A 25,461-nucleotide genomic window follows, 5' to 3' on the forward strand; every position below is an offset into this window, starting at 1 on the left:
GCCCACTCACTCCAGTCTACCTTAGACAGTACTCCTGAACGTTCTAGCCCTTCCAGCTCAGCTTCCACAGCAGGTCGTATCGCATAAGGTACCGGTCTGGCTTTGAAAAATTTCGGGTTTGCATGTTCTTCAACCTTGATATTTGCCGTAATTCCTCTCAGTGTTCCCAGTCCCTGTTGGAACACCTCTTTAGCATCGTCCAATATTCTGGACAATCGTTTAGGTTTGACATCTTTTTTACCGGAATCTACCGTTAGTGCTTTTAAGGAATGCCAGTCCATATTTATTTTCCTAATCCACTCCCGTCCCAGTAGTGGTGGACCTCCCTCAGGCAGCACATATAAGTCCATTCCTCGGTTTTCTTTGCCCTTGTGGACCACCTTTACCTCTATCTTCCCGATGGGGTATACTCTTTGCCCCGTGTATGTTTTCAATACAATCTCCGTATCCCGTAGGGGAATATGTGGGAATAACCTTTTGTAATCTTGCTTATTCATGACCGTCAATGCCGATCCAGTGTCCAATTCCATCTTCACTTGGACTCCTGCTATCTGAAGTGTGACCCAGATTGTTTGGAGGTCTGCTTCATTACCAACATTGTGTACTCTTAGACTACCCAGTTCATTACTGCTGGAGTCTGAATTTGACTTCTGTTCGTTCGAACTGTTCTCTGTCACCTTGTGTACCTTTCTGTACTTTTCCTGCGGTGACTTTTTGTTGCTGGTCTTCTTTCCTGACCGGCATACTTTAACTATGTGACCAAGCCTGCCACATTTTCTGCATTCCTGATTTTTGAACCAGCACTGGTTCTGATCGTGCGTTGTCTTTCCACAATGATAACATTTTACTGTACCCAAGACCATTTGATTGGTGCTGAGTTCCGGTGACTGTAGCTGCATTTCCACAGTGCCTCTCGCTGTGGCTTCGTGCGATGCTGCAATAGTGACAGCTTTATCAAGCGTAAGATCATTCTCCTCAAGCAGTCGCTTTTGTGTTCCTTCTTTTAACAATCCACACACAAATTTATCTCTCAGCGCATCTGCTAGTCCTGTTCCAAACTGACAGTACTTTGATAGCTTATGCAGTTCAATTAAAAATTCAGCGTTGCTTTCGTCTTTCAGCTGCGTTCTTCTGTAAAATTTAAATCGTTCCGCTATCATCAGCGGTGTGGGGTTTAAATGATTTTTCAGGACAGTAACAATATTCGCGAAAGTCTGATCCGCCGGTTTATCTGGTGACAGAAGGTGCTTCAATAGCCCGTATGTCTTCGCACCCATTGAGCTTAATAAGGTTAGTGCTTTCTCATCATCTGGTACCTTATTTGCTTTACAATAAATTTCCATGCGTTCTACATACGTGGTCCAATCTTCGATATCGCTATCAAAGGTATTAATGTTCCCGTGTTTAGGCATCCTTGCAAGTTTTTAAATTTTTCTTTTTCTCAAAATGGCGGCTTCCCGCGCTTGTCTTCTTCCCCCGCCTACTAAAATGGCGGCTTCCCGCGCTTGGCGGTCTTTCCCGCGCTCGTCTTCTTCCCCCGCCGACTACAATGGCGGATTCCCGCGTTTGCCTTCTTCCCCCGCTTGCTGCAGTGGCGATTGCCTTGCTGCTGCCGTTCTCGCCTCCCCAGCAGTTCTCAATGCCTTAAGCTGCCCCAGTCGCTGCGCCTCTCGGCCTCGATTGCAGCCCGGCCCTTTTCACCGGCCGTGGTCGAGTTCTCCGCCCTTTTTCCTCCGTTTTCCCTCCCCCACTCCACAGTCAACGTGGCCGACTTTCTGCTCGTGTCGCTGATCGGCTTACCCACCACCGTGGTAGAAGGGATGATCACTGCCTGTCGCTGATGGAGGGCTTCGTGGTCAGAATTTTTCTTTTTAACCCGGGTTCTCGATGCCTCCCGTGCGATGGTGCTCAGCAGGATGATGAGGGCGGATGCCTCTTCTCGACGCCCGTTCTGAGGACGAAGCTGCCTTGGATGTAAAACTGCTGCAGGGTAAGATCGGACTCGTCGCCACTGTTAAGTCTGTGTGTCCCAGTTATGCTTATTATAAATCACTGGACACAGACCACAAGAATAACTTTTAACAGGCCTTTACTATTCGGAGGTCAGGGCTGAACTGCCCAGCAAATCCCTACAGAACACTTATATACCGGTGTGGTCACCACCGGTATTACAGTATACAGCAGCCAAGAGAAAGTAGTACATTTCTTAAGGTAGTTCTCTTAAGGTGGAACAGGTTACATACACCACAGTCTGTTTACCAGATTAGACAGTAGGAGGCTGAAAATCCCACTTCTGCACCATAACAAAGAGCAGGACTTTTTCAGCAATGCATAGATGAGTGTCTGAAACTTTAGGAAATACTGAGGTGGTGGTGGTAGCAACAACAACAACAAATTGGATTTAGTAAAATGTCCCAAGGTGAATCATAGAGGTATGGGGAAAAATCCAAAGAAGGAGAGGTGACCAAAAGCTTAGTTGACAAAATGGGTTTTAAGGAGGTAAAAAAAAAGTGATTTAAGGAGGGAATTCCAGAGAGTAGGACCTAGGTGGCTGAAGGCACAGCCGCCAATGGTGGGGTGAATGAGAAGGGTGTACAAGAGGCCTGAGTCAGAGGAACAGAGAGATAAGACGGAGTTGTAGGGCTGGAGGAGGTCACAGAGATAGGTAGGGGTGAGGCAAAGGAGGGTTTTAAACACAAGAATGAGTTTTAAATTTGAGATTTTGGTGAACCTGGAGCCAGTCAGTATAGGTCAGTTGGTGTGAGTGTGTTGAGCATGACTTAGTGATGGAAAGCATATGTAGCAGAGATTTGGATGAGCAGAAGTTTACTGAGGGTGGAGAATGGAAGGCCGACTCGATAAAAGTTGGAGTAATTGAATCTGGAGGCGGGAAAGTCATGAATCAGGGTTTCAGTGTCAGATGGACTGTGGTATGGACAGAGGCAATGATCATATTGAGGTAGAAATAGGTGGACTTTGTGATGGAGAGTATAGGTCAGAAGCTTAGATCAGGGTTGAGGTTGCGCAGTCTAGCTCAACTTGAGTCAGTGGCTAGAGTATGGAATTTGTGTCCGGGACCAAAGACGATGGCTTTGATGTTTCCAGTGTTCAGTTGGAGGAAGTTGAGGCTCATCCAAAACTGGATGTCAATCAAGCAGTCTGACAGCACAGAGGTAGTGGAGGAGTCAAGAGGAGTGGTGCAAGTGGCTTCAGATGATGTTGCCAAGATGTAGATGAGGAAGAGGACAAAACAAAAGATTGATCCTTGGGGTACTCCAGAGGTGATGGTGCAAAGGTGGAAAGAGAAGTCACTGCCAGAGAATCTTTGCCTACATTCAGATAGATAATGGTGAAACAACATACATCAGTTCTATCAAGCTGGACAACAGAGGAAAGATGTAGGAAGAAGATCACATGATTGACTGTACTGATGGCTCTGTAAACTTTAGCATTATGAATGCAATATACATAGAATATACAGCACAAAAATAGGCCATTCGGCCCAACCAGCCAATGCCGGCGTTTGTGCTCCACTCGAGCCTCCTCCCATCCCTCCTCATCTAACTCTTATCAGCATAACCCTTAATTCCCTTCTCCCTCATATGCTTATCTAGCTTCCCCTTAAATGCATTTATACTATTCGCCTCAACTACTCACTGTGGTAGTGAGTTTCATATTCTCACCATTCTCTGGGTAAAGAAGTTTCTTCTGAATTCCCTTTTGGATTTCATGGTGACTATCTTATATTGATGGCCTCTAGTTTTGCTCTTCCCCACAAGTCAAAACACTCTCTCTGCCTACTCTGTCAAAACCTTTCATAATTTTAAAGACCTCTATTTGGTCATCCCTCAACCTCTTTTCAAGTGAAAAGTAACCCAACCCGTTCATCCTTTCCTGATAGGTATAACCTCGCAGTTTTGGTATCATCCTTGTAAATCTTCTCTGCACCCTCTCCAGTGCATCTATATCCTTTTTTATAATATGGTGACCAGAACTGTACGCAGTACTCTAAGTGTGGTCTAACCAAGGTTCGATACAAGTTTAGCATAACTTCTCTACTTTTCAATTCTATCCCTCTAGAAATAAACCCTAATGCTTGGTTTGCTTTTTTATGGCCTTATTAACCTGCGTCGCTACTTTTAGTGATTTGTGTATTTGTACTCCCAGATCCCTTTGCTCTTCTACCCCATGTAGATTCTTATTTTCCAAGTAAAATGTGACCTCCTTACTTTTCTTACCAAAATGTAATACCTCACACTTATCTATGTAGCAATTCATTTGCCAACTGTATGCCCATCCTGCAAGTTTATTAATGTCTTCTTGTAATTTGTTGCAGTCCCCCTCAGTATTGACTGTCCCCCCAATTTAGTATTGCCCGCAAGTTTAGAAATTGTGATTTTGATTCCAAAGCCTAAATTGTGACCAACAGTGGTCACAGCACTGATTTTTGTGGGACCCCATTACCCATCATCTGCCACTCTGCATAGCTACCCTTTACCCCTACTCTCTGCTTTTTGTCTTGCAGCCAGCTAGCTATCAATTTTGCTACTTGTCCCCTGACTCCGCATGCTCTGACCTTATTCATTAGTCTGTTATGTGGTACCTTATCGAAGGCCTTTTGGAAATCCAGATATATTACATCTACTACCTTACCCATGTCTACTCTCTCTGTTACCTCTTCAAAGAATTCAATCTGACCAAAAGATTCCCACAAATTAGTCAAAAGTGTTTTCTGAAAATGTTTTACACTGGAATTTTTCCCCCTGCAGTAACTGAAATTTCTACTGTCCAAAGTAAAAGTTTAAATAAAATTAAAATTAAATATATCACAAAAATATGATTACATTTATCCACTGAATTGTCTTTTGTGTCTTTCAATGCCTTTATTAAAGTTTTTACTTGATGGCCTCAACTTCTCTCAAAAGTTGGGGCTTGAACTTGATATTTTTGCACAGGGCTATGACTCTGTGAGCTGAGTTTGGATTTTGCAGTCTTTGTATATTCAGTGTACCTAATTCCCAAGGTGCATCAGGATCATTCACTCAGCTGTACAGATGAATTTTTTAACCTAGCAGTTTCTGCCCAATATTTTTGTTCAAATAATTTTGAATGGCTGTTCTGATTAGACACCTGTTGCAGCTTTTGTTTTGTGATGTTCAGAAAGTAGATTAAGCTGAGGGAGAGAGAATTTTGAAAGCAAACAAAGCCTCGGACAAACAGATAGGAAGGGAGGGTAGGAGGAGGGGGGAAGGAGTGAAATAGAATGAAGGAATTAAGTGGATTCCTTTACAGGCATATACTGCGACCCACTCAAATTTCCGTTTTTTGCTGAGCCCAGGCGATTCAGTGTACCTACCTATTCTCTCAAGTTCAGTGTCACCAGTCATTCTTTTAAGCTGACCTAGATTTCCCCAATGATACAGAGTGCAGCTTTTACTGCCTAATATCTAATTAAATGAAAGCATGATCTAGGGTTTTATTGGAGAACCATTACTCTGTATACTGGCCACTAAAATATTGTACAGGCTGCCACATGTGTTTTCCTCTCAATACAAAAAACACACTGTATCAAGAAGAGGCACAACTTCAAACTGGTTCATTTTGCATAAAATACATGAATAAACAGCATGCAGTTTTCAAATTGAGAACTGTCACTTCCCTATTCTTGGTTTATGAAGATTAATGAAGATTGCAACCTTATTGTTGCTTTAGCTATAGGCCCACTTTCAAGCCAAGCTATTCCAAAACTTGCTAGTCTATGCTTTCTATTGTTGCCTACCAGGGCAGCCTCATCCACTTAGACTGTGTGGGTAATTTTAACTTTGGACACTGGTGTATAAGCTGACCATTATATACCACACCCAATTTTCCCTTCATTGACTTCAAATAACTATCGCCCATTTTACACCATCACCCAAAGTTAAAATTAACGTGTGTGTGTGTGAGAGAGAGAGAGAGAGAGAGACTTTGACATCTGCCTTAAGTCTGTGTTTGGAAATGTGCCTTTTAAGATTTAATTAACTCAGAATGGATATTCCACCATCTTTATTGATGGCCAAAGAGGCTTCTCAGTTATACGACCATTTTAACTAATTGTCCTCTTATTGTCTTCACATTGTTTCAAAGCTATAGTAACTTACATAAGTAAGCAATGCCATTAACGAGACATCTATGGTGGGCCAGCTGCATCTTTTTCTTTGCATAGCTAATTACCACTTCAAATTTCCATGATGGCCAGCCTAGTTTCAGCTCTGCTCGGTTAATGTTGAGACAAAATGCTGACTTTAACATTACAGAAATATTATTATGAATTAAAAAACCTACTTCAGGCAGTATAGGTAAGGACCAAATTATTACACTGGCACTATCCATTAAACTGGATAATTGGATTACTTGCCTAACGATGGTTTATACATTTACCCTAATAGACTAATGTGATCTGCAGATTTCAGATAATGGTAGGTTTTTGGAAGTTCTTAAAAACTATGAGGAGCAGTCAGGATAAATCTGCTTGCTTTATTTTGAAGAATTCCATAAAAATAAAAGGCTTTGGAAGAGATTTATGTTAGGTTTTGGTATGGATATATTTGTATAATTATATCCGTATGGCCTTAGAATCAATCGTGTAATCGGTTTGGGGTCGAAGAACCTGATGTGCGAGTCTAAACGGTTGATATTATGGATTTTTCCAGTTTGACATTTGTTGGAGAGTCTTTAATATTTTGTGATTAAAATAAATGACTTATTTTTAGTCCAACTAGGCAAAACATATAAACAGATTACTGGAAATAATTCATAATAGCCATTCAGGTAAAATTGACAACTGCTTACATAGGCCCATTGAGGTATATTGCTCAGAAACATTTTGTAACTGTCAAATTGTGTTCTCTTAGGCACTGTTCTGCAGGAAAGATGCCCTCTTCTGTAAGGGTAAGAGTATTATAACATTTTAACTGGAAAAAATCTAAAATGCTGATTTGAAGACCTGCAAGCTGAAGTGGTATTCATTTTTACAGGGTTCAACAGCAATATTGGAAGTAATTGATCCAGAAGGTATGTTTTTCTAGCCTCTAAGGAACTGTTTCACTGCTTACTTCAGGGTATACAGAATAGACAATATTATGTAATAGACCTTGCCTAACTTTGAGCTTAAAATATTTTTATTGTTTGTTTACACTTAATACTTTTTTGTGTTAAAAGCTTGACCGTTTATTTCTGTGCCATTTGTTGGTGTTTTCAGAACCCAATAGATTGGGAGCCAGATTTGGTGAAATGCTATAGGAGAAGTTTGTGGAAAGGGTAGTTGCTTTTTAAAAAATCTACTAGTTGTAAATCTTAAGAGCTTGGATAAATGAGTAAATCACACTTGCACCTCCATCTTCAGTGCCTAAATTCCTAGCAAAACTATCACTGTCTCTTGCCCCTGTCTTTCTCTCTGGTATGGCACCCATCTTTGCTCCTTCAAGTATGAGGGGTGCAAACTTGAATGTGTCTGGCCACAACTGGCTTAGCCATCCACCTCCTGATCTTACTTGACTATATAAATCTTTACTCTGCCAAAATTTTCCATTATTCTAGAGTCTTCCTCTGGAAAGCCAAAGTAAGCCCACGCTTACTTTTTCTACAACTAACCACCTCCTTAAACCTCTGTTCCTCACCATCTCCACCCTCACCTCAAACATCATGTACTTCTTCATCACCAGGGGTAGGGGCCATCTGTGAAGCTTCCTCCAATTCTTCTCTTCCTATTGATCCCACCCTCTCTAGCCCCAAAGCCCTGTCTCTCTGCAGTTTCTCCCTCAAATTGCACTCTGCCCTCTCTTAAGCTCACTTTGTCCAAGAGACCACCACCTGCTCCCTTGATCATCTTCCTGCTCAACTCTTGACCACCCAACTCCCCTCCCTGTTCCCATGTTAGCTGGCATCATCAGAGATTCCCTCTCATCAAGCACCGTTGTTATCGCCCCACTCCTGGAAAAAGTCTACCTTCGGACCTTATCTCCTCACTAACTATCGACCCATCTCCAACCTCCTTTTCTTTAACACCTTGGACATGTTTCCACCTAGCTTTGTGCTCATCTCTCCCTTCGTTCCCTGTTGAATACTTCCATTCCAGTTTCTGCCAATTCCACCAGAACAACACTAATCAAAGTTGCAAATGACATCCTTCTTTCTGTGATCATGGTGCATTATCCCCCCTTGAACCCTCCACAATATTAAATATAGTCAACCGCCTAAACAGAAACTTTTCTGCTTTTATTTCATATTTCCAGCATCCACGCTATTTTGCTTTTGATCAACCATCTAATCCTCATTCAACTACCCTCTCTGTTGTCTAGCTCTATTGGATTTCCCATGCATGGTTCCACTTCTACCTATTTGAACATAGGAAGAGCATCTGGAGCAGTGGCTTGTCTTTCCTGCACACACCATCACCTCCACAGTCCACCAAGGATCTACCCTTCACCTTCTCCTCTTCCTCATCTACATGCTGCCTATTGAAGATGATATCCAAAGTCACAAAGGTAGCATCCACATATACGCAGATGACAGCCCATTCTACCACTCAACCACCTCTCTCAACCGCTTGTCTGCCTCCCTGCTGTTCGACATTTAGCCCCTTGGGCCTGTTCCGCCATTCAATGAGATCATGGCTGATCTGTGACCTAACTCCATATACCCGCCTTTGGCCCATATCCCTTAATGCCTTTGGTTAACAAAAAGCTATCAATCTCAGATTTAAAAATTAACAATTGATCTAGCATCAATTGCCAATTGCGGAAGAGAGTTCCAAACTTCTACCACCCTTTGTGTGTAGAAGTGTTTCCTAATTTCACTCCTGAAAGGTCTGGCTCAAATTTTTAGATTATGCCCCCTAGCCAAGAATCCCCAACCAGCAAAAATAGTTTTTTCTGTCTACCCTATCTGTTCCCCTTAATATCTTGAAAACTTCAATCAATCACCCCTTAATCTTCTAAATTCCAGGGAATATAACTCTAGTTTCTGTAATCTCTCCTCGTAAATTAACCCCTGGAGTCTGAGTATCATTCTGGTAAACCTACGCTGCACTTCCTCCAAGGCCAAGATATCCTTCCTAAGGTGTGGTGCCCAGAACTGCTCACAGTAGTCCAGGTGTGGTCTAACCAGGGCTTTGTCTTATCATAGCTTGTCTGACACTCGGTCTTGGATGATTCTTAACTTCTCCAATTCAACATTAGGAAGACCAAAGCCATTACCTTTGTCCCGATGGCAAACACTGCTCACTTGCCAGTGATTTCATCCTCCACCTCAGCCGCTGTTTCAGGCTGAATACAACCGTGGAATCCTGTTCAACCCTGACCCCAAAGCCTCTACATCACAAAGACCACTTAATTCCAACTCTGCAAGTTTGCCTCCTTGACTGCCCCTTCACTGCTGCTACCATTATACATGGCTTTGTCACCTCCAGACTTGACTACTTGAATACTCTCTTTGCTGGCCTCCCATTTTCCACTTCCATTAATTACAATTTACCCGAAACTCAACTGCACATATCCTATTCCAAGCTAAGTCCCACTCACGCTCTTCAAACCTATATTTGGCTCCCCATCCCCAATGCCTCAAATTTAAATCCTTCCGTTGGCTTATCCTACCCTATTCCTACAATCTCCTTCAGTCCTACATACCCCCTGAACACTCTAATTCCTCTGACTCTGGCCTCTTGCACATGGGCCTCTTTGCCCCACTATTGGCAGCAGAACATTCATCCTGAGTCCTATTTTATTAAATTCCCTCCCTAAACCTTTTCACCTCTCCACTTCTGGAACCTCCTCAAAATCCTTCTCCTTGACCAAACCCCTCCTTTCCCTGCTCAACCTCCATTTTCCATACGTATATTTGTGAAGTGCCTTGGATTTTTTTTTAATGTTAAAGGCATTATAATTGGAAGTTGTTGCTGTTCTTTAATAACAAGAGACACTTTATAGAGAATTACTGAATGACATATTTAGACTATTTTTGCTTGTCCTGAAGTGTAATCTTTTTGTGTTTTTCAGACAACATTGCTGTTGACCTAGGAGAATTAGTAACACGGTAAGAGGTGTTTTGTGACTGTTTCAAATGTGCTAAATAACACTGCTACATTCAAATTAAAAAATAAAACCTTTGTTGCCTAATTGAATCGAAAAGTCAATAATGTTGACCCTGTGTTAAGCTATGTTCTTTTCCATACTGCCAGGAGAAAAATCTTGTTATATTTGCCCTTATGGAAAGTTGTAAAGTGTTCCCAGGAGTTGTCAGTGGTAGGGGATAGAATTTTAAAAACAGAGATGCAAAATGTGAAAACGGGAAGGAAGATCAGAGAGTATTGGTAGTATTATTTAAAAAAATATTTATTTCGCCAATGATTTTGTTTCTGTCTGCTTTAATGTTGACTTATTTGATTGGTGCTGGGTATTTAAAACAATCTTTTCTTGCCCCTCCCTGACTTTTCCAATTCTTGTTCTTTCTCTTGATTCGCTTGCTTTCACTAGACATCTAGCAGTTGATCGTCAATAGTAACAGTTGTTGCAGTTCAGGCTTTTTTTTATTCATGTTCACAGCAAAAGGCAATTTCCATAAGCAGACTCAAGTCCATTGTGATCTGAAACTTGTGATCTTAGAGTCTTGGGAGTTGCATACCACATGATTAACAATTTCTCTGTTATCGTGGAGATTGCGTAAGGCTGCCCACCACACACAGGATCAACCTCATGTCTCTTCTCCACACTTCCAGAATTTAAATGTCTCCTTCATTTCTCAGTAACCAGAACTGGGCACCGTACTAAAGGTGTGATCTGACTAGGGCACTACGTAGCTTGATCATGATTTCCTCGGAAGGACTAGCTACTGCATAAATGGAAATAAGTGGAAATTAAATTCAAAACAGGCATAAGAAAATGCTTCTTGATAAATAATTTTGACAAGTAAGTTAATTGCTGTAAAAAGATTGAAAATGGAATTGGTGCACTAGAGGGATGGACTTCGATGAGCTAATTAGCCTTTTCACATCCCTGACTTTTATTATATGTTATATAATAATTGGCATACTTTTGAAATTGCTGTAGAGTGTCTCTAAAAGTAGTCAGTATAGCTGTAAGGCATCCTAAATTAAGGCAGCTGAAGTAGAGAAATGTGATTCTTCCTCATTTGCCCACCGTCCACATACACACTGCCCATGTTAGCTGTTATTGTTAATGGTTCCCGCTCCTCAGGTACTGTCCCCCTCCCCTTCAAATCTGCTGTTATCATACCTCTCCTCAAAAAACCCACCCTTGACCCCTCTGTCCTTGCAAACTACCATCCTCAACCTCCCTTTCCTCTCCAAAGTCCTTGAACATATAGTCGCCTCTCAAATCCGTGCCCATCTTTCCCGCATCTCCATGTTTGAACCCCTCCAGTCAGGTTTCCGCTGCTGCCACAGTACTGCACTGGCCCTAATCAAAGGTAAACTATCCCTTCTCATCCTTCTCGACCTGTCTGCAGTCTTTGACATGGTTGACCACACTATCCTTCTCCAACGCCTTTCCTCCATCATCCAGCTGGGTGGGACTGCCCTCGCCTGGTTCCATTCTGATCTATCCAGTCGTAATCAGAGAATCACCTGCAGTGGCTTCTCTTCCTGCTCCTCCACTAACTCTGGAGACCCCAAGGATCTATACTTGGCCCCCTTCTATTTCTCATCTACCTGCTGCCCCTCGGTGACCTCATCTGAGGCTGAACCAGACTGTTCTCAACCTTGGCGTCCTATTTGACCCTGAAATAAGCTTCCAGCCACATATCTACTTAATCACCAAGACCACCTCCTTCCACCTCCGTACATCACCCGTCTCCGCCCCGACTCAGCTAATCTGCTGCTGAAACCCTCATCCATGCCTTTGTTACCTCTAGACTTGACTATTCCAAAGTTCTCCTGGCTGGCCTCCCATCTTCCACCCTCCATAAACTCGAACTCATCCAAAGCTCTGCTGCCCGTATCCTAACTCATACTAAGTCCTGTTCACTTATCACCCCTGTGCTCGCTGGTCTACATTGGCTCCTGGTCCAAAAAGTCTTTGATAATAAAATTCTTATCCTTGTTTTCAAATCTTTCCTTGGCCTTGCCTCTCCCTATCTCTGGAATCACACCCAGCCCTAAACCCTTTGAGATCTCTGCGCTCCTCCAATTGGCCTCTTGCGCATCCCCAATTTTAATCGCTCCATCATTAGCGGCCGTGTCGTCAGCTGCTGAGGCTCTGGAATACCCTCCCTACATCTCTCTAACTCTCTCTCCTCCTTTAACACACTCCTTAAAACCTACCACTTTGATCAAGCTTTTTGGTCATCTGTCCTAATATCTCCTTATAGAATCATAGAATCCTACAGAACAGAAGGAGGCTATTCGGCCCGTTGTGCTTGTACTGGCTCTTTGAAACAGCTATCCAGTTAGTCTCACACACCAGCTTTTCCCCCATAACCTTGCAAATTAGTCTTCTTCAACTACATGTCCAATTGACCTGTGAAAGTTCCTATGGAATCTGTTTCCACCACACTTTCAGGCAGTGAATTCCAGATCTTAATAACCCTCCGTAAGAAGAAATTTCTCCTCATTTCCCCTCTAGTTCTTTTGCCAATTATTTTAAATCTATGACCTCTGATTACCAACCCACTTGCCAGAAGGAAATAGTTTCTCCCTACTTGTTCTATCAAAACCCTTTATAATTTTTAATACCTCTATTAGATCTCCCCTTAACATTCTCTGCTCCAAGGAGAACAATCCCAGCTTCTGCAATCTCTCTACATAACTGAACTCCCTCATTGCTGGTATCATCCTGGTAAGCCTCCTCTGTAACCTCTCCAGGGCCTTGACATCCTTCCTAAAGTGTGGTGCCCAGAATTGGACACAATACTCCAGCTGAGACCCAACCAGTGATTTGTAAAGTTTTAGCATGACTTCCTTGTTTTTGGATTCAATGCCCCTATTTTCAAAACCAGGTATTGTTGTATCCGTGTGTTAATGGAGACACGGAATGCAGGAGTTGGTTTAACAGGTGTTTACTGAACAAAGTCTGGAAGTGAACTAAAAGATACAAGACGCTATACAGGCTTATATACCCGAGTGGTCACTACCGGTATTACAGTACACAGGGGCTCTTAAAGGTACATACACTACAATTCCTCCCCTTTTAGATAATTAGTACATAACATTTTAAGTAATTATTAATTAACATGTTTACAAGAACAATAATCTACAGATTTGCTGCAGTTAATCAATTATAAGTCAGTCTCTCTGGAGGCTTCCTGACTCGGTCCGGATAACGCCTCGGTGGTGTAGTAGTTTTCGGTGGTGTAGTAGGTTCTTTTGGCAAGGTTGATTCGGCTTGAATGCCAGTGTCGGGTTCATCTGGTTCCAGTATCACCGGATCGGAGGTAGATACTATGGGTATCTCTGCTTCATCATTAGGCGTATAGAGTTCTGGTGTAGGTTGTCCCTTTTCGGATGACTCTATGATCTGGTCAGCATGGCGCCTTATTATGCTTTCTCCAATGTCCACGGTATACATCAGCGGTCCTAGTCGTGTGCAAATAGTTCCAGGCTGCCATTTCTCGGTACAGTAGTCCCGGGCCAAAACTTGTTGACCTATCTGGAAGGTTCTAGTTGGCCTTTCATTCATGCCTTGAAATTGCCGGTTCTCTACGTCCCTTCTGATGTTTGGCTTGATCAAATCCAGCCGGCATCTTAGTCTTCTATTGAAAAACATCATGGCGGGAGTTTGGTTTGTAACCACATGTGTTGCATTCCTGTACGCAAACAAGAAGTTATCTACCTTATGTTGTAGATTTATGTCTTCATTACCCATGGTCTTTATGGCCTTCTTGAAGGTCTGGACAAACCTTTCAGCTAATCCATTGGTGGCAGGATGGTATGGGGCAGACGTGTAGTGCTTAACCCCATTGTTTTTTAAGAACTTCCTGAATTCTTCGGACACAAATTGCGGTCCATTATCAGAACAGATCTGTTCAGGCAGCCCATTCCTGGCAAATATGATCCTTAATACTGTGATGTTTTTTTCCGTGGTGGTGGAGGACATCTTAATTACCTCCGGCCACTTGGAGTGTGTATCAACCGCGATTAAGAACATTGAGTCCATAAATGGACCAGCAAAGTCGATATGTACCCTTTGCCATGGAGATGAGGGCCACTCCCATGGATGTAGAGGGGCTTGTGGTGGGGCGTTTTGGACCTTCTGGCATCCTAGACAGCTCTTGGTCATTTCTTCGATGTCTCCATCGATACCTGGCCACCACACAAACGCTCTGGCTAGGTTCTTCATTTTCACTCCACCCAGATGCCCCTCGTGAAGCTCCTTTAGCACTTTATCCTGGAGTTTGGGTGGAATCACCAATCTGGATCCACACATCAAGGTTCCTCGGCACACTGACAGCTGTTCTCTTCTTTGCGAGAATGCTGGCAACAGTGGTTCGCCATGTGCTGGCCATCCCTTCACCGTTAAATCGTAGACTCGTGAGAGAGTCGGGTCATTTCTCGTTTCATTTTCAATGGTAGAATTTGTTACTGGTAGACATTCCACTATGGTTGAGTGGAACATCTCCACTGGGTCCACTGTAGGTGCCTCTTCTACCGTTGGCAACGGTAGGCGCGATAAACCATCAGCATTCCCATGCTGTTTTGATCCTTTGTATTCTATGTCATATTGGTGTGCCCCTAGGAAAAGGGACCACCTCTGTAGCCTTTGCGCTGTCATAATGGAAACGCCCTTTCTAGGGTTGAATATGGAGACGAGGGGTTGATGGTCAGTCAACAAGGTAAATTTTTGTCCGTGTAGGTAATGGTTGAATTTCTTCACTCCCCATACCAGGCTGAGTGCTTCCCTGTCGATCTGGGCATAGTTACGCTCAGCTGAGTTCAATGAGCGTGACGCAAAAGCTATCGGCCGCTCCGAGCCATCAGGGAATCTATGCGATAATACCGCTCCTACGCCATAAGGGGATGCATCGCATGCCAGTCTGATTGGCAGTGATGGGTTGTAATGAGCCAATACTTCCTTGGACGTGATCAAGCCTTTGCATTTATGGAAGGCACGTTTACAGTCTTCGCTCCATTTCCAAATTACTCCCGTTTGTAGCAGTGCGTTAAGAGGGTGCAGAACAGTTGACAAGTTCGGTAAAAATTTATGATAGTAATTTATCAATCCCAGGAACGACCTTAATTGTGAGACATTTTCAGGTGCTGGGGCTTTTATGACCGCTTCAATTTTTTCAGGTGACTTATGCAACCCTTCTTCGTTAATTATATGGCCACAATATGATATTTGTTTCTGGAAAAATTCGCACTTGGGGCAATTTGCTCGTAGGCCCCGTTGTCTCAGCCTAGCGAGCACCTGCTCCAAATTGGCAAGGTGCTCGTTGTCATTTTATCCTGTTACAAGGATGTCGTCTAGGTAGCATTGAGTCCCCGGAATCCCTTGCAGGACTTGCTCCATAGCTCTTTGCCAGATAGCTGGAGCTGATGCTACTCCGAAAACCAGTCGATTGTACTTGTACAGGCCTTTGTGTGTGTTTATCGTGAGATACTTTTTAGAGGCCTCCTCAACCTCCATCTGTAGATATGCCTGTGCCAAGTCAATTTTGATGAAACGTTTCCCTCCGGATAGTGAGGCGAAAATATCTTCTATCCTCGGAAGAGGATACTGTACCGTGTGAAGGACCGGGTTTACAGTCACCTTGAAGTCCCCACAGATGCAAATTTTTCTCTGTTCTTCAGATTTATCATTATTCAACGTTTTCTTCATGACTGGGACGATGGGTGTTGCCCACTCGCTCCAATCTACCTTGGATAACACGCCTGCCTTTTCCAAATTCTCCAGCTCTGCCTCGACTGCTGAACGAATTGCGTATGGCACCGGCCTTGCCTTAAAAAACTTGGGAATTGCCGCATCTTCCACTTTTATTGAGGCGGTGACGCCTTTCAAGGTTCCTAGTTCCTGTTGAAACACTTCTTTGGCGTTGACCAAGATGTCTTTTAATCGTTCAGGTATGACGTCATCATTTTTTTTCTTACTGGTCACCGTCAGTGCCTGAATGGAGTGCCAGTCTAAACGTATCTTCCTGATCCATTCACGTCCCAACAGCGGTGGACCACCATCTTGCAGAACGTATAAATACAACTTCTGTATTTCCTTGCCGTTGTATACAACAGGCACCCTTATTTTCCCTCTGGGGTATACTTTCTGCCCCGTATATGTCTTCAAGACAATGGATGTGTCTTTCAAAGGTATATGTGGAAATAGCCGCTCGTAATCCCGTCGACTTATGACGGTCAGAGCTGATCCTGTATCTAGCTCCATTTTAACTGGGGACCCCGCTATCGTGAGGGTAACCCAAATGGTCTGGTAATCTTCTTTGGCAATTACATTATGTAATTTGAGACAGCTTAGTCTCTTGTTTCCGGAGTCGCTATCGCTCTTCTGGTCTTCGGAGCTACTGTCCGTCATCATTTGTACTTTTCTGTACTTTTCCTTATTGATTTTTTTTCTGTCAGTGGATTTTTTGTTTTCAGATCGGCATACACGTGCAATGTGTCCCATCTTTCCACATTGCCTGCATGCTTTGTCCTTGAACCAGCAGTCCCTCTGGTCATGGGTGAATGTGCCGCAGCGATAACATCTCTCGAAACCCCGTGTCATTTCATGGGTGCCGAAGTCCTGTGGCTTTTGCTGTATCTCTGCAGCTCCTCTTGCTGCTGCTTCGTATGATACAGCCACACTGAAAGCCTTGTCCAGTGTCAAATCTTTCTCAGAAAGTAGCCTTTTCTGTGTTCCTTCACTTAGGAGACCGCAGACGAATTTGTCTCGTAGAGAATCTGCCAGTCCTGCCCCGAATTGGCAGTGCTTTGACAGCTTTCTTAATTCGGTGAGGTAATCAGCGTTACTTCCATTCTTGTGCTGATTCCTCCTGAAGAATTTGAATCGTTCCGCTATCAGCAGCGGTGTTGGGTTTAAGTGCTCCTGTAGGGTATCAACAATCTCCTTAAAATTCTTGTCTATCTGTTTGGCTGGAGTGATTAAGTTTCGTAACAGCCCGTATGTCCTTGCGCCCATCAGATTTAGAAGTACCAATGCCTTTTTATCATCCTCTACTTCATTCGCTGTGCAATATACCTCCACTCTTTCCACATATGTGGTCCAATCCTCCATATCACTATCGAAAGCAGTAATATTGCCAGTCTTAGGCATCCTGAAAATCAAAAATGGCGCCTCCCGCGCTTTCCTTTCTTCCCTGCCGAGAAAAAATGGCGCCTCCCGCACTTTCCCGCCACTGCCACTGCTGACAACGCTGTTCTCCGCGGTTTTTATTTACACAGATATTTTTAATAGTTGGAGACTCGTTCCCGCCGGACTCTCTGGGACTTTTCCCTCCCTCTGCTTGGTCCGAACGCCGACCTGCTTTGCAGCGCCGGCCGTCTCCCGAGTGCTCCACCCTCCGTCTCTGTTTGCCTCCGCCTTCCGACTCGCTGCTCGGCCCCGCTGCAGAGCCACCCGATCGAGCCCCAGCCCGCCGCCCAGGAAGGATTAGTGCAGTACCTGCCACCAGCCCGGCTAGCTGGTGAACTCAGTTTTTTTTCCTTTTTTTTCTTCGACCTTCGTCTGAGGAATCGATCTCCTTGAGGTGCTGCCGAATTGCAGGTAAGTCCGTTTCCAATTCGTTGCCACTGTTGTATCCGTGTGTTAATGGAGACACGGAATGCAGGAGTTGGTTTAACAGGTGTTTACTGAACAAAGTCTGGAGGTGAACTAAAAGATACAAGACGCTGTACAGGCTTATATACCCGAGTGGTCACTACCGGTATTACAGTACACAGGGGCTCTTAAAGGTACATACACTACAGGTATCCCATACACTTTCTTAACTGCCTTATCAACTTGCCCTGCCATCTTCAAGGATTTGTGAATATGTACCCCCAGGTCCCTCTGCTCTTGCACGCCGTTCAAAAAAGTATCATTTACTGCCTCACCATGTTGTTTCCCCCAAAGTGCAGCACTTCACACTTATCCACATTAAATTGTGTCTGCCACTTGTCTGCCCATTTCACCAGTCTGTCTATATTGTCCTGAAGTCTGCTGCTATCCTGTTCACTATTTACTACGTTGCCAAGTTTTGTATCATCCGCAAACTTCTAAATTGTACTCCCTATCATAGAATAGTACAGCACAGAAGGAGGCTATTCATCCCAACGAGTCTGCACCAGCTCTTTCGAAGGGCATTCTAGTTAGTCCCACTCCCCTGCTCTTTCCCCACATCCCTGAATTTTTTTCTCCTTCAAGTATTTTATCCAATTCCCTTTTGAAGACCACTATTGAATCTGTTTCCACCACCCTATCAGCCAGTGCATTCCAAATCCTAACCACTCATTGTGTAAAAAGTTTTTCCTCATGTCACCTCTGGTTCTTTTGCCAATCACCTTGGACTGGATTTTACCAGCCCTGAGGAGGTGGGTTTGGAGGCGGGACTGCTGGGAAAGTGGGTAAAATTGGGAGCGGGTCCCAACCTCGCTCCCAGCCCTCCTCCGAACCATCTTCCCGGGAGGTGGGTCCCCGACTCGCGCAGGGACCCATCTCCTAGCGGCGGGGAGGGGATTAGAGACAATTAACTGCCTGTTAACAGGTAATTAACAGGCAGTTAAGAGGCTTTTCCCTATTTTCAACCTGCTGATGCGGCCTTCCCGACGCAGGAAACCCCGCCAGGGTCAGCGATGTCTGACGACCTGGCGCTATTTTCCCCTGATTGGCCTTGTTAAGCCCGCCCTGCGGGCTTGCCAGCCAATTAATGAAAAGCCAGTGTCAGATGATGTCAGTGCATGACGCTTCATCTGCCGTTTTTTTAAAGTGATAGGCCCCATAACTTTTTAGATGATTTGACGGTGTTTGACAACATTGAGGTACAGTCAAACACTGACAATCACTGTCCAAAGGTGAGCCCTTGCACCCAGGATCACCAATGATTCTCTTCTTAGGAAAAAACAGATGGCAGCTGCTTGTGAGATTGCAGAAGCCATCTGTCAATTCTGCCGATCAGATGAGGCTTCACAGAAACATCAAATCTTGTCACCTGCAGATACATATGAACAGAATAAAAATATTTCTCACCATATTCTCTCACCTGTCATACTTACCTGTGTACCATTGCACCCATCACACTACCTCTGCAGCTGTTATTTGCACACTTACACCGCAGCAGACCCACAGCTCTCCTCACTGACTCGCTCCCAATTTTTCCCATTTTCCCAGCAGTCCCACCTCCAAACCCGCCTCCTCTGGGCTGGTAAAATCCAGCCTATCACTTCAGCTGGGGCCAAACTACTGTTTTATAAAGGTTTAGCATGACTTTAAAAAACATTTTTTTAAATTTGCTTATGGGATCTGGGCGTCGCTGGCAAAGCCAGCATTTGATGCCCTTGAGAAGGTGGTGGTGAGCCACCTTTTTGAACTGCTGCATTCCTTGTGGTGAAGGTATTCCCACAGTGTTGTTAGGTAGGGAGTTCCAGGATTTTGACCCAGTGACGATGAAGGACCGGCAATATACTTCTAAGTCAGGATGATGTGTGACTTGGAGGGTAACTTGGAGGTGATGGTGTTCCCATGAGCCTGCTGCCCTTGTCCTTCTAGGTGGAAGAGGTCGCGGGTTTGGGAGATGTTGCCGAAGAAGCCTTGGCGAGTTGCTGCAGTGCATCTTGTAGATGGTATACACTGCAGTCACAGTACGCCGGTGGTGGAGGGAGTGAATGTTTAAGGTGGGGGATGGGGTGCCAATCAAAAAGGCTGCTTTGTCCTGGATGATGTCGAGCTTCTTGAGTGTTGTTGCAGCTGCACTCATCCAGGCAAGTGGAGAGTATTCCACCACACTCCTTACTTGTGGCTTGTAGATGGTGGAAAGGCTTAGGGGAGTCAGGAGGTGAGACACTCGCCGCAGAATACCTTGTCTCTGACCTGCTCTTGTTGCCACAGTATTTATGTGGCTGGTCCAGTTAAGTTTCTGGTCAATGGTGACCCCCAGGATGTTGATGGTGGGAGATGGTAATGCCGTCGAATGTCATGGGGAGGTGGTTAGACTCTCGCTTGTTGGAGATAGTCATTGCCGTGCACTTCTGTGGCACAAATGTTACCTGCCACCTATCAGCCCAAGCCTGAATGTCATCCAGGTCTTGTTGCATGCGGGCATGGACTGCTTCATTATCTGAGGAGTTGTGAATGGCGCTGAACACTGTGCAGTCATCCCCATTTCTGACTTTATGTTGGAGGGAAGGTCATTGATGAAGCAGCTGAAGATGGTTGGGCATAGGACACTGCCTTGAAGAACTCCTGCAACGATGTCCTGGGGCTGTGATGATTGACCTTCAATCACCACAACCATCTTCCTTTGTGCTAGGTATGACTCCAGCCAGTGGAGCGTTTTCCCCCTGATTCCCATTGACTTCAGTTTTACTAGGGCTCCTTGATGCCACTGTTAGATTCGAATTCGGGGAAACTCTAGACTGAGACGGAATTGAGAATAAAGTAAAAGTTTTATTAGTAAATAGCTAAAAAGCTTGTGCACAAGGGAGAGAGGCTGATTTCCCCAGAATCGAACCTTTCCTCTCAACAAAATACAATCTACAAGCCTTGATATACCTTTCGATAGGTACCGCCCATTAGGTTGCAAAAGTAGGCGTACACATACAAACAGCCTTATTGGTCACTCCCTTATTGGTTGGCGTGATTAGTCACTCAATGTCGGGAGCCGCCCTGAAGTGTTCTGACATACAGCATAACAGTTTCTAGCTTCTGTGAGCAAGGTCGCTTAATTCTTGAGATGATAAACAATGTCCGCTTTTGGTTGCGAGCAGACATTACAAAGGAAGATAAGGTGTTTGAGGCAGAGATAGAAATGGCTGACTCCCTATGAAGTTCAGTTCCCCTTATCTCTCAGAAGGCCAGCTGCATTAAACACTGCTTCTGTAACACTGATAACAACAAAGACAGAGACTAAGAGTCTAGTAAATATGTTATTCCCGCAGTACTTGGTTAATATGATGGTCAAGTATCCCATCATGCTTCGCAGCTACCTAAATGCTACATGTTCATTTTATATATATTTCCTAATACGTGAAGCTAAACATCCTTTGAGTGGTTTCTAGTACTACAGCCCTCCCTACAGCTTTGGTTAATATATTTAAAGACTAGAGGATTCAGGCTTTGATTCACAGGCCTATTTTTGCAATCCAACACCACACACGGTCAAATGCTGCCTCGATGTCAAGGGCAGTCACTCTCATCTCACCTCTGGAATTCAGCTCCTTTGTCCATGTTTGGATCAAGGCTGTAATGAGTTCAGAAGCCAAGTGGTCTTGGCGGAACCCAAACTGGGCATCAGTGAGCAGGTATTGGTGAGTAAGTGCAGCTTGATAGCACTGTCGATGACACCTTCCATCACTTTGCTGATGATCGAGAGTAGACTGATGGGGCGGTAATTGGCTGGGTTGGATTTGTCCTGCTTTTTGTGGACAGGATATATCTGGGCAGTTTTCCACATTGTTGGATAGATGCCAGTGTTGTAGCTGTACTGGAACAGCTTGGCTAGAAGCGCGGCTAGTTCTGGAGCACAAGCCTTCAGCACGATAGCCGGATTGTTGTCGGGGCCCATAGCCTTTGCTGTATCCAGTGCGCTCAGCCATTTCTTGATATCATGTAGAGTGAATCAAATTGGCTGAAGACTGGCTTCTGTGATGGTGGCGACCTCGGGAGTAGGCCGATATGGATCATCCACTTGGCACTTCTGGCTGAAGATGGTTGTAAATGCTTCAGCCTTGTCTTTTGCACTCACGTGCTGGGCTCCACCATCATTGAGGATGTGGCTATTCATGGAGCCTCCTCCTCCCATTAGTTGTTTAATGGTCCACCACCATTCACGACTGGATGTGGCAGGACCGCAGAGCTTTGATCTGATCCGTTGATTGTGGGATCGCTTAGCCCTGTCTAAAGCATGCTGCTTCCGCTTTTTAGCATGCCGGTAGTCCTGTGTTGCAGTTTCCCCAGGTTGGCACCTCATTTTTTGGTACGCCTGCTGCTGCTCCCGGCATGCTCTTCTACACTCTTTATTGAACCAGGGTTGGTCCCCGGCTTGGTGGTAACGGTAGAGTGAGGGATATGCCGGGCCATGAGGCTACAGATTGTGGTGGAATACAATTCTGCTGCTGCTGATGGCCCACAGCGCCTCATTGATGCCCAGTTTTGAGTTGCTAGATCTGTTCTGAATCTATTCCATTTAGCACGGTGCCACACAACATGATGGAGGGTGTCCTCAGTGTGAAGACTGTTCTCTTGAAGTCTATTACTATAATCCTCACTGTTTACTACACTTCCAAGTTTTGTGTAAATTTTGAAATTGTGCCATATACCCTCAAGTCCAAGTCATTAATGCATATCGAAAACAGCAGGGGTCCAAGTACTGAACCCTGGGGAACGCTACTGTATACTTCCCTCCAGTCTGAAAAACAGCCATTTCGCCACAACTCTGTTTTCTATCCCTTAGCTAATTTTGTATCCATGCTGCTACTGCCACTTTTATCCCATTGGCTTCAATTTTGCTAACAAGCCTAATAACTTTATCAAATGTCTTTTGAAAGCCCATATACACAACATCAACTGCCCTGCCCTCATCCACCCTCTCGGTTACCTCATCAAAAAACTCAATCAAGTTAGTCAAACACGATTTGCCCTTAACAAATCCATGCTAGCTCTCCTTTATTAGTCCATGCTTGTTTAGCATTTTACAAAAGTTTTCTCCTCGCAGATGTTCCAGTCCAATTTTTACATTTTATTTGTCTTTAGTCAGAATCAGATTAAAATTGTAAGCTTTTGTTGATGCTTGTTATGCTCAAGATCTGTTAAGCTTTACTGATCAACATTATCTTGCTCAGTTAGCTTCCATTACAGTTGGTTAATCCCAGCAGCCCAAGTTTCAATTCTTTTTAACTCCTTCCAATTTTCATTTGTATGTGGAATTTCAATTTCAATCAATGAATGAGAAAGTCTCAATAGGTTAATTATGTTATTCATCTATTTACTAATTATGTCTTGCCTTTTGCTAGAAGTGCTTGTAAATTCCATAATGCTTTCTTTCTACCGAGCCTAAATTCTTCCATAGTCCAAATCTAACCAGTGAAGAATTTGAGGGCCTAACCCTCATTTTAAATGATAAGCAAACTATTTTTCTGTAATTTGGTTGTATTATATGTCTTCATAAAGGCTTTTGTGAGTCATACTTAAATAAAATCAAATTATGCTATCCTTCTTGCCTTTATGATAGTATTTTATCAAACAATATTGCAATAACATTGTCCAAACAATCAGTTTGGGAAATGGTGTAGCAAGAGTAGGAGGATTACCCTATGTTTATAGGTGCAGTATATTGGTTTAAATGTTCCAAAAGTACAGAGCTGAAATTGTATTTAAAAAATAGCACTTTAAAAAAAAAATGAAATTGTCCTGCAAAGAAGTGTTAACTATTCGTCTCAAGAGTTAGTTATTGTCATTATTGCTGTACCTGTAGTATTTACCACAGCAAATCAGTTTATTATGTATATCATCAAAAAATCTAAACAATAATGCATAAAGCTTATTAAACCTGATTTTATAAATATAAAAATATTTAATGTAGTAGGTGTGTTAATTTATTTCTGTGACAGGCTATTATTAAATTTGAATTGTGGGTAAAGCCCTTTCAAATTAACTGAATTTGCATAAATAAATTAGATCTCACAAGATAATTTTGGATTGAAAAGGCCCTTCGACCCATTTCATTTCATCCTTCCAGAATACCAAACCTACTATCTTCATATTACAGTATTTAGTTTTTATAAATGAATCCAGTGTCCTAGCCTTAACCTCCATTCCTAGCACCCTGTTCCAGCTGTTGATCACCCTCTAATGACATACTTCCTAGCATCTGTCCTAAACCTGCACCTCAGAATCTAGAGCCTGTGCTCTCTTGTTCTGCAGTCCTGCATATCTGAAGGTATTGTCTAGGATTATTTTCTGTGTCCCATTAATTATCTTAAGATGCTTTTACATTATTGTTGTGTTTTGTTTGGATTGTGTGAGAACAGCACCTGCATGACAAAGTCAGTTGACAATATTGTCATCAGGGTAAGAGAAGCCGGGTGAATTTCCATGAGCATTCTCCCACTCGTCTGCCATAACTTTGGTGGAGGAGCCGTGGAAACAGCGTTTATGCCAATTTTCTGGGGTTTCTGCAGTTCTGCCGCAGTTACAGTGAATGGGTAAGAGAACCCTTATGGAAAATTGGGTTTATCAATGGTAATGTGGATAGTCAGTACACAACCCGCAACCTGAATTAAATGAGTTCCAAAGTAGAAACACCTTTACATACCTCTAAGATCTCATTTGAAATGTCTCTTCCCAATTTACGTATTCATTCTTCATACTTAATTCCTTTAACACCAAGAATCAGCCTTGTAGCTTTTCTCCACATTGCCTCCAAATGCCTGGATGACCCTCTTATGTAATGGTGACCAGAACTAATTAAAATAATGGCTCAGATTTTGCTGTGAGCGGCAAAGGAACTGCTTTCACCATTCACCTTGTGCACAGACTTTTAGCAGACTTGTCAGCAGAGACTTCCAGTCATCCAGCGTCTATTTGAATTTGGCGCCCTCTACAGGGGATCTGTGGTGTCTGTGAGCAGAAAAGGCAGCTTGGCGGCTTTTCAACCAATCAGATTGAAGAATCCTCACTGAGACACGCAGACTGCAAAGCAGGAAGTAAAAAACAAAAATAGAAATTACATTTAAATCATTGTACAGCTGGCGAAATAAAAATTGGGACATACACACGGGATTAAGGGAAAGACATAAAAGAGAAAAACAAAAAATATTTTTAAAATTATTATTTTTAAATTTTTTTTAAATCTGCAACATTAACTTTCTTCTGAGGGAATGAGACTCCGCACTTGTCAAATTAATTTTTCAGGGCCAGAGAGGTTGTACAACAGTAATTATTTCTTACTATGCCATTATAAAAACTCAGTTACTCCTGATTGTACAAGGTCTAACATTTTCATCTGTCTTTAGAGTGAGAATAGTGGGTAATTAGCCTAAGTTCACACCATCAAAATGACGTCTGTGCAGATTTCATCTGTGAAGACTGCAACACCACACCCTGTGGAGGAGCAGGGTATCACTGACAGCAACTTCCACGTTTAACTGCGCATGTGCGGATGCTAGAAGTTGCTGGCAGTTTTACCTTGTAATAATGGCGAGCGCTGATAGCCTCGCCATTATTAATACAGCAAAATCCAGGCCATTAAATCATTTAAACAATATTTAAGTTGCAAGTTGCTGAGACTATGTTGCATAAATTACTATTTTGATCAAGTGGGAGCTATATT

At 43.4% G+C, this 25,461-nt stretch overlaps 1 protein-coding gene across 2 annotated transcripts in view; it reads left to right on the top strand.

The window, feature by feature from the left end:
• erich2 (glutamate-rich 2) overlaps window positions 1-25,461 on the top strand; it is a 178,685-nt gene that overhangs the window by 71,617 nt on the left and 81,607 nt on the right. For both annotated transcript variants that reach the window (XM_085986245.1, XM_085986246.1), the window contains 3 exons: window positions 6,894-6,930; window positions 7,017-7,053; window positions 10,035-10,071. In XM_085986245.1, coding sequence (XP_085842371.1) covers window positions 6,894-6,930; window positions 7,017-7,053; window positions 10,035-10,071 — 111 coding nt within the window. The remainder of the gene's footprint in view (window positions 1-6,893; window positions 6,931-7,016; window positions 7,054-10,034; window positions 10,072-25,461) is intronic.

Source organism: Somniosus microcephalus, chromosome 4 (genome assembly GCF_052327205.1).
Source record: "Somniosus microcephalus isolate GS21.2 chromosome 4, FLI_Smic_1.0, whole genome shotgun sequence".
Classification (NCBI taxonomy): Eukaryota; Metazoa; Chordata; class Chondrichthyes; order Squaliformes; family Somniosidae; genus Somniosus; species Somniosus microcephalus.